Consider the following 9,474-nt stretch of genomic DNA (forward strand, 5'->3'; position numbering starts at 1 on the left):
CCCCCTGCAGACCCTGGCCATCGAGGGCGGCGCTGAGGACCTGGGCCAAGAGGAGGTGGTCCAGCAGTGCATGCGGAACCAGCCATGGCTGGAACAGCTCTTTGACTCCTTCAGCGACCTGCTGGCCCAAGCACAGGCCCACAGCCGCTGCGGGTGACCCCACCCTGGCTTGGAGGGGCCACCTCCTCCATAAACAGAATTGGGACAGAACTGTGCCCTCAGGAGCTAACCCCTGGGCCCCATCGCTGGGGTGGGGTGGGGGGGTCATTGGTCAGGGTGTGTCCATGCTACCCCCACAGGACAGGGTTCAAAGTTCGACTCCCCCCATCTCCCAAGCCCTCTCCACTCCCTCCCATTCCTCCCACTGTCCGGTGTACAGAGAAATTATTTATATATATGTATAAATGTCTATTTAGTAACGGTTTCCCTCCCCCACCTTGCCCCAATCCCCCCTCCATGGCATAGCCCCAGCCCCCTCCACCTTGTACATAATGTATAGGAAAAGTCTATGTATGGTTGAGGGGGGCGGGGCGGCTTCGGAGAGCTGGGGGACCCCTTCCCCCCAATCCCCCCCTCACAGGCCAAGATCTTTGCTAAAGGCCATTCCCTCCCCAGGGCATTTGGTGTCGGGTGGGAGGGGGAAAACACATCTTGTTAATTATTTTTAATCTTATTTATTGTACATACCTAGGGCGGGGGGCTGGGGAGGTGGAGGGGGGAGAAGGGTCCCCTCTCTTTGCCCCTCCCACTCCTTTTCTACTGCGATTTGTCTGTGTCTGCCCCCCCCGCCCCCATCCCATTGTCATCTGGATGTGGTTCTATTTTTTATCAGTCTCTTCTCCCCTTCTCCCTCTCTCTAACCCCTCTGCTCCCATCTCCCCACCACCCTTTGTCTCTTGCTCTTTCTTGGGCTTCTGTACAACTCAACTTGTATACACTGTGTACACACAACCAGCCAAACGAAAACCCAACGGCAAACACTTTATCGGCTGGCTGGAGTGCCTCTGTCCTGCGGCATGTTGGGGGGCCAGGGTGTGGCATGGGCAGAAGGTCTGGATCTGGCTTTTCTGGAGCCCTGGGACATGGTTGGGCTGGGGTCATTGTATCCATTATGTCTTGCTGTGTAACAAATCAGCCCACCCCAAAACTTAATAACGTGAAAACAACAAACATTTATCATCATCGGGTTTCTGAGGATGAGGAATTTGGGAGCAGGTTAGCTGGGTGGTACTGGCCTGAGGTCAGTCGTGAGGGTGCAGTCATCATGGATTTGACTGGGGTTGAAGGATCTACTTTTAAGGTGGCTCACTCGTGTGGCTGTTGGCTGGAGGCCTCAGTTCCTTGCCATGTGGACCGCGCCATAGGGTGGCGGTGGCTTGAGAGTCTTCCAGATGTGGCAGCTGCTTCCCTCAGAGTGAATGAGTGAGGGGAGAGAGCAAGGAGGAAGCCACTCAATCTTTATGTCCTAATCTCGGCCATTGTACACCATTGCTTCTGCCACACTCTTCATTAGAGGAGGGTCATTAAGCCCAGCATACACTCAAGGAGGAGAATCAAGGTCTACTTTGTGAAGGGAAAAGAATATGAATTTTGGGGTGTATTTTTAAACCAGTACAGGCAGTGATGGGTGTTGTGAGTTAACCAGCTTTCTCTTGGCTCCCTGAGATAGGCTTGAGGGGGGGTGGGTCTCTGTTCTCAAACCCTGAAACTACAAGGTCACGAGTGGATTGGCATTTTAGAGGTCGGCCTGCAGAGTTGAATGTGGATTTCTGTCTTCTCATGCCTTCTTAGAGCCCTTGAAGAGCTTGTGGAGATGTAGACTCATGGGCTGTTGCTCAGCTCTATTGAGTCAGAACCCATTTTTTAATAAAACCCTGGGAGGATTCTACCATACATTCAAGTTTGAGGAACGATGTTCTAGAATAAGGGTGTTAAAAATTTGGAGGTTGGGAATTACCTGGTGGTCCAGTGGTTAGGACTCGGTGCTTTCACTGCAGTGGCCTGGGTTCAATCCCTGGTTGGGAAACTAAGATCCTCAAGTCAAAAAAAAAAAGTGTGGAGGTCAACTGGCAGTCTACTAGAACCCAGCCTATAAGGTAGTGAGTACTTAGTCGTTGTTCTAGAGCCTGGACACATCCTCAAAGATAGACCATTGGTATTCTTGAACTCTGGACTTGGCATTGAAGATGGCTGGTCAGTAGGTAAAGACCAAACATGATATTTAAGGGTGGATCATCAGGGACTTCCCTGGTGGTACAGTGGTTAAGACTCCACACTCCCAATGCAGGGGGCTCAGGTTCGATCCCTGGTCAGGGAACTAGATCCCACATGCATGCCGCAACTGAAGAGTGCATGCCGCAACTAAGGAGCCGGCGAGTTGCAACTAAGGAGCTCACCTGCCGCAACTAAGACCCAGTGCAACCAAATAAATATTTTTTTAAAAAGGCGTGGGGAGTGGATCATCAGCGTTCTAGATTCTCTTCTGGGTGAAACTGAGGAAGAACCCCTGTTCTAGAACCTTGGATATTGGCTAGACCATAACCAATGTTATCAATTCTAGAGCCCTGGTTTTACAGGTCAGAGGAGTGATAGTAGCATTTGAGGACCGCAAGAGAGTGAATGATGGGCCATTTTCTTTCTAGAGTAAAGATGCGTCATTAACGTCCTTGAACTCTGGCCTGTAGCACATCACGAATGCATCGTCTGAGAGGGAGTGGCATGTTTACGTCTCTGGACTGGGATGTTATATTGGGGCCAAAGGTTCCAGGATTGTCCCAGGTTAGAGATCCAGGGCAGAAATTGGATAATGTGCTCAGAAAGTGACTTGTGGGGACAATATCATCCCTTTGGGGACAGAATAACCTTGTGGATGGCCTTTGGAATTCAGTTTACCAAATTTGAATCTCAGCTCCAGCACTGACTAGATGAGCTGGATAACAGCTTCCATCCTCAGCTTTGTCATCTGTAAAATGGGCTTTTGTCAAGACAAAGGAAAACAATTCGTTTGAAGTGCTGTTCAACGCTTAGCTGCTGTTACCCATAGCAGAAGACCCTGGGGGGCTTGGTGGAGGTCCAAGAGATGGCAAGAGGGGGGAGAGGCAGAGGACGACAAAGATGGATACAGAGAGGGACGTTAAAATCCCAAGAGACTTGGAATTTTGACAAGCACCGCCAGGCCCAGGGGAGGGCAGGAACCAGAGACTCACAGGCACACACATAACCTAGGGAGATGCCAACGGGGCCATCCCAGCCTCTTCGCCGTTGTCTGATGAGCTTTGGCATGGTGGTGACTGCAAACCTTCCAAAAATGGCCTGCCAGCTGTCATGTGGGTTTTGTATGTGTGCCTTTTTTAGGGGCAAGCGGTAGCTTTCGTCACCTCAGAGTGCCTCTAGGTCCTCTGAGAAATGGGGTGTCCCGGCCAAGAACTTAGCCCCATTAGACAATGCAGAAAAGACTCAGGCCTTCTGCTTGTGGCATGTCAGCGGTGGAACCCTGGGGAGAGAGAAGTTGGCCTGGGACTCACTGGTTCCTGTTGAGAGCTCCTCGCCCCTGGCTGGGGCTTAGGTAGAGCTGTCAGATCTTATCTGGGGGCTGATAAAAAACATCCCCGTCCCACAGGGGAGGGCCCCCACTGAACAGAGCTTCTGGGGGCGGTGGGTGGAGGGTGAACACGCAGCACAATGTATCTGAGCCGTGCTTATTCCCAGGGCGGAAGGTTGAACCCAGGCCAAGGATTCTGTGATAATGAAACCCGGAAAGGGATATTTAGCTAATCATTGTTCTAATCTGGAATACAGAGGGACATTCATGGTTCTGGGGCAGGAGAACAGTGGGGCCTCCGTCATTGCTCCTGGACACTTAGTATGTCCCAGGCGCTGCTTTCATTCTCTAGTTGCAGATTGGGCTCCTAAAGGCCTCTGGCTCTGGGAAGTGGCTCTGCGGTCAGCCCCTCTTTACAGACGACAAGACTGAGACACACTCGCCCAAAGGCACTCAGATGGGAGGGGGCAGCGCCAGATTTGAACCCAGGCAGCCTGCTGCTGGGGCCACGCCAGGGTCATTGTCTACCCTAGAACCAGGAAGCAGGTTCTGGGGTGGGTGTGAAGGGAATATTTTGGGGTCGAGGCCCGGAGATTCTGTTGAGACTGAGCAGGTGTAGGGGTGTGGGAGCAGATCATTGACTGGTGACAGTTAAAAGGTGGAGGCCAGAGTTCCAGGGCACAGGGACGTCTTGGTTGAGATTTCTGGCCTGGTGTGTTGGGTAGGTGTTGGAGTTCAAAGATGGCCTGTCAGACGCGCCTGGGAGATAGGCGAGTGGTGGTCTCCAGTTCCGGCTCCAGCCTTCCAGGTTAGCAACTAGAGTACAGAATTGGGGGTCCTGATTCTCAAATTGAAGTGTGTTGTCACCTTATCTGCGGTGGCCTTAAGATGCCCCCACACTTCAGGCCCCCGCAGGAGAGAGGCTCAAATGGGGTGCGTCCACACCAGCCTCCAGTTGAATTCAGGGTTTAGACTCAGATGTCAGCCCAAGTGAGAACTTTCTAGAACAGAACTTGCCGGTCGGCTGCTTGGACACCATTCAGCCCACCTGTCCCTTCTCCCTCCTGCAGCCAAAACGCCTTTCTCAATATACATTGGAGGTGGGAAGCAGGTGGGCGGGGTTTGTAGCAGTTGCTGCCTGTCTCCAAGATCCCAGAACCTCCTAGAACACCACTGTCCCACAGACCTTTGTGCAATAATGAGAACGTTGTATATTTGCCCTGCCCATTCGGGTAGCTGCTAAGCCACATGTGAATACTGAGCTCTTGAGATGTGCCTAGTGTGATTCAGGAACCGAGTTTTAAAATTTTATTTAAGTTAAATTTAAATAGCCACATGTAGCTGCCGGCTGCCAGACCGAAAGGTGCAGTTCTAGAGCTTTCCGGGGGTGGTGGTGGAGGGGAATGTTTTTTTCAAACGTTAGTACTTTTTTTTCTTTTGGCCACGCCGGGCTGCATGTGGAATCTTAGTTTCCCCACCACGGATCAAATCCGCGCCCCCTGCAGTGGAAGCGCGGAGTCTTAACCACTGGACTGTCAGGGAAGTCCTCCTCAAATGTTAATCCTCACATCCCAAGAAAATGCCCACAGAAGCAGAAAAGGGTGCAGTCGTGCTGTTGGAGTGGAAGTGGGGGTCCAGTCGCCTGGCTCGGCTTGTTCTGTGTATCCCCCGTCCCCCCCCAAGCAAAGGGTCCTAGATCCAATGGTTCTCGCTGGATGGTTCTCCGCGGAGAGAGGCTTTAGCGTGTCGGCGCAGCCCGAGTTCACCCACCTCCCCTGCCCTTTTCCCTCTTTAAAAAGCACCTCCTGACCTTGGCAGTGACGTTTATTTCTCTGGGGGAGGGGAGTTATATACAGCAGTGACCCGGATGCCCGGGAGCCTTCACCCGGGGGCTCGGGTGGGGGAAGGAGGCGGTGGCAGAAGGCACACAGTGGTGATGGCCCCTGGAGGAGGCCAGGAATCACGGGTGGGAGTGTAGTGTTCCTGGGAGGCCCAGATGGGGAAAGAAGCTCGGCGAGGGCAGCTGGTCCCGAGAGCTCGTGCCGGTTGCTCCTCTCCCGTCCCTACAGGAGGACGCAGGGGCAACCCCCGTCCTTCTTCCTGGGGGCGCTGGGCGGGCAGGGCGGGAGCTCTTGTTCCTGGTACTTCCTGCGAGAAGAGGCTGGTGAGTTTGGGCCGCAGGGAGCGGGGGTGGTGGAGGACGACGGCAAGGGGGCACTGCTCACCGGACGGCCCGCACCAGCTGCTCGAAGGCCTCGTCCACATTGAGGCGCAGTTTGGCCGAGGCCTCGAAGTAGGCCACGTGGTGGGAGGCGCTGAAGGTGGAGGCTTCGGATCGGGGGACCTGGGGCGTGGGACACGGAGGAGTCAGGTCCCTGCTTTCAAGGCTGGCCCCGGGGACTTCCCTGGTGGTCCAGTGGTTAAGGCTCCTCGCTCCCAATGCAGGGGGCCCGGGTTCCATCCCTGCTCAGGGAACTAAGATCCCACATGCCGCCTGGTGCCGCCCAAAAGGCTGGTCCCAGCTGGGGGAGGCAGAAAGACACAGTGTGTGTGCTCTAACTGGGGTTAAATACTGTGAGGGCCCAAGAGAAGAGGAAAAAGTCCAGGAAGGTCCTGGCGGAGATGCCCAGGGGGTTAGCTGGGTGCCATCTAAGTAAGGAGTCAGGGAAGGCTCCAGAGACCTTCTCCTGCGACCGAGTTGTCAGAGAAACAGAAACGTCAGAGTGTTCCCAGCAGAGGCCCAAGCAAAGTCCCAAAGGGTAGAAATCCCCAAAGGCTTAATCGAAAAGACGAGTTCTGTGTGGAAATCACACAGTCTGTGTGTATAGGGAGATGGTGAGAACAGAGAAAGGAAAGGACAAGATCATGGAGGGCATCAAGGGCCAGGTGGCAGAGCTGGGGTGCTGGGGAGCCACGGGAGGGCTGTGAGCAGGGGAGGAGCAGCCAGAGTGAGAGGTTGACTTGGGGGGAGAAACGGGAGGCTGAGGCCAGGGTCCAGGTAGGAACAAGAGGAGGGGGGACAGGAGAGAACATTGGGGCTGGTTGACCCTGGGGGACGGGACGTGCCCTTTTTTCCATCCAGCCACCTCTCCCGAGAACGCCTGTGTGCAACGCTATGGACTCAGAAGGTCCAAGGTAGGGCAACATGTCTAGTGGGCTGTGTGACAATGGACCGAGGGAGCCAGAGGAGGATCCTGACACGAGGAGTCTCAGGAGGTGCACCAGAAGGAGCCTCCCAGACTGAGATGGGGTCCAGTCGGCGGCGGCAGGGGGTGGGGGTGGGGGGGGGTGTCCCAGACCTGGCGCTGTGTCTCCAGATCTGCCTTGTTCCCGACCAACACGATGGGGAAGTCATCTCGGTCCTTGACTCGGAGGATCTGCGTGAAGAGCTTGCCCACCTCGTTGAAACTGCGGATGAAGCCAGAGGTCCAGCCAGCTGCTCACCCCCAGCGCCCCCCGTGCTCCCCACCCCCCATCGCTCTCACCTCTGCCGGTCGTTAATGGCAAACACCAGCAGGAAGCCGTGGCCGGCGCGCATGTACTGTTCCCGCATAGCACCGAACTCCTCCTGGCCAGCGGTGTCCAGAACTGCAGGGGGGGGGAGAGGGGCCTCTGTGGGGACGAGGCTCCCTCCAGCCACCCGCCTCCCTCCAAGCCTTCAGCCCTGCCACTCCCCCTCCCACCATCTCCCCTGCTGCCCTCACTGTCTAGCCGGGCTGGGACGCCATCCACCATGCAGATCTTCGTGTAGGAGTCTTCAATAGTGGGGTCGTAGTCAGACACGAAGTAGGACTGGTGGGGTGGGAAGAGGACACCTTTACCGCAGTGTCGCAGCAGAGGTGATGTAGCCCTGCCTCTGAGCCCCGACTTTCTCGGCCCCCCTCCTTCTGGGTCTCTTCCCCTCTTTTGAGTCTGTCTCCCTCTCTCTGGGTCTCTGTCCCTTCCCATGGCCCTCCCCAGGCTCCTCTGTCTCCTGGTCCTGTTTTTCTGGTATAAAGTACATTTCCCACATCATGATTACAATCCTGGCTATGTGGCATTGAACGAATCACTTCCCTTCTCTGAACCTCAGTTTTCTCATTTGGAAAATGAGGATAAAAATAGCACTAGGCTTAATCCACTGTTTGTGAGATTCAGGGAAAATCCTTGTTCAGTATTTAATATATCCCCTGGGCATAGTAGGTGCTCAGTTATTGAGAACCACTGTTGCCCACAATATCTGCCTGTCTATAGCTCTCCCTCCTCCTCCTCCTCTTCCCTCTTTTTTTTTCTTCTTCTTCTTCCTCCTCCTCCTTCTCCTTCTCCTCCTCCCCCTCCCCCTCCTCCTCTTGGGGCAGCTTCCAGTGTCTCCTCCCAGGGGAAGGTCCCGGTTCCAATCCGGCTGCGGAGAAGCTGCCCCGCCCGCAGGCCGGGCCCCTCCCTTCCTGCCTGCCTCCAGCCAGGCTTTGGGCCAGCTTTGGGTCTGCCCCTGGGTGCAAGGGGCCCAGGGCTGGGGCCTTTCTCTACACAGACAGGGGCTCCCTTGCAGGTGCTGGCTGGGGTCTCTTGAGCGGGGGGCCTCTGCGGTAGCATCTCAGTAGCGGACACCTTTCTAGGGTTTTTCTGAGGTGGGAGGATTTCCCTTGGGAGTGGGGTTGAAGTTTCCTGGGCAGGGGTGGATTCTCAGGAGAGAAGTGGTGACTTGGCAGCTGGGGGTCTGCAGGCTGCATCCTGCCTGTTAAGGGGGGTGCTTGGTGAGGGAGGGTGTAGGGACCTGGCCCTGGGGGGATTAGGGGTGTATCTGCAAAGTACATCAGGAGAAGCTCAGGGGTGAAAACTGGGGGCTCGGGAGCATTTGGGAGGTTTGTCATAGACTATAGACTCTAGAGAATCTTAAAGACCCTGAGATGCATTTAAGATATCAGAGAAACTCCCAAGGAGCAGGTCTTTCTAGGGGTGTCAAGAATCTGGGGACTTACTCCATGGAGATGATTTGGGGGCTAGCCAGAGTTTCAGAGAGGGGCTCGGGGAATCGGAGTGGAGGAAAACTCAAGATGGAGGAGTGGTGGGTTTTCCTTGGGGAAGGGTGGGGGTCTGGGTCTGGGGGGATAGGGGATCCCCAGAACTTGGGGTCTTAGAGTTCTCTGGAATGGCCAAGGGGCAGGATCTTTTTGAAACCTCTCAGGTCTGAGGTTGCCTCTCTCAGGACTGGGTGGTCCTAGATGGGCCTCAGGGGCAAAGCCTGGGCATAATTTCCAGTTTCTGGGGGAGGTCCCTGAAGGGGCTAAGCATCCAGATTGGGGGAATCTCAAGGGCATCGAGCACAGGCATTCTCTCAGTTAGGTTTTGGGTGGCTCAGAGGGGAAGTCTGGGTCTGCGATTTGGGGGAGATGGTGCTCAAGGTTGCGGGGAGGCGGCACCTAGGGGGGTGGGGGCCCATGAGAGTGCTTAGGGTCTGGATGGGGTGACTTCTGGATTTAGGGTGCTCCCAGGAGGCACCCACGGTCAGGTCAGTAGGGAAGAGGGGTCTTGGGTACTGGGGGTAGGGGTGGTGGGTCTCAAGATAACAAGTACAGGAGGAATGTCCCTCATGTAGTGGGTGGAGGCCCTGAGAGGCTCAGGGTCACATCTGAGGGGGACTTTTTTAAGATTAGAAGGCCTCACAGGAGGGTTTCAGTGATGGATCGAGAGGAAACCGGGGTCTCAGGGATCCCGCAAAGGGCTCAGTTCTGGGTCCCGGGGGCACCCCCCCGGGGTGAGGGCCCACTACCTGGATGAACTGGATGGTCAGCGCGCTCTTGCCCACGCCGCCGCCGCCCACGACCACCAGCTTGTGTGTCTCGCTGGGTGGGGGGTCCCCGGGCCCCGGCCCCCCGCCCCGGGGCCGCCCCCGCCCTGTCCCGGACGCCGCCCCGCTGCTCATGTCGCCACCGCTGCCGCTGCCGCCGCTACCG

At 55.7% G+C, this 9,474-nt stretch overlaps 2 protein-coding genes across 2 annotated transcripts in view; one reads left to right on the plus strand and one right to left on the minus strand.

Moving 5' to 3' along the window:
* The window catches only part of PRR12 (proline rich 12), a 35,775-nt gene extending 33,122 nt beyond the window's left edge, over nt 1-2,653 (plus strand). The window contains exon 15 of the mRNA XM_055079255.1: nt 11-2,653. Coding sequence (XP_054935230.1) covers nt 11-157 — 147 coding nt within the window. The 3' untranslated portion in view covers nt 158-2,653. The remainder of the gene's footprint in view (nt 1-10) is intronic.
* A 2,704-nt stretch (nt 2,654-5,357) lies between these two features.
* On the minus strand, nt 5,358-9,474 carry RRAS (RAS related). The gene is made up of 6 exons (XM_007112435.4): nt 9,291-9,474; nt 7,246-7,333; nt 7,027-7,129; nt 6,841-6,949; nt 5,767-5,885; nt 5,358-5,689 (listed from the first exon to the last, which is right to left on the minus strand). Exons 1-6 carry the CDS (start codon nt 9,441-9,443, stop codon nt 5,605-5,607), a joined length of 657 nt encoding a protein of 218 aa, XP_007112497.1. The 5' UTR covers nt 9,444-9,474; the 3' UTR covers nt 5,358-5,604.

Source organism: Physeter macrocephalus, chromosome 17 (genome assembly GCF_002837175.3).
Source record: "Physeter macrocephalus isolate SW-GA chromosome 17, ASM283717v5, whole genome shotgun sequence".
Lineage (NCBI taxonomy): Eukaryota > Metazoa > Chordata > Mammalia > Artiodactyla > Physeteridae > Physeter > Physeter macrocephalus.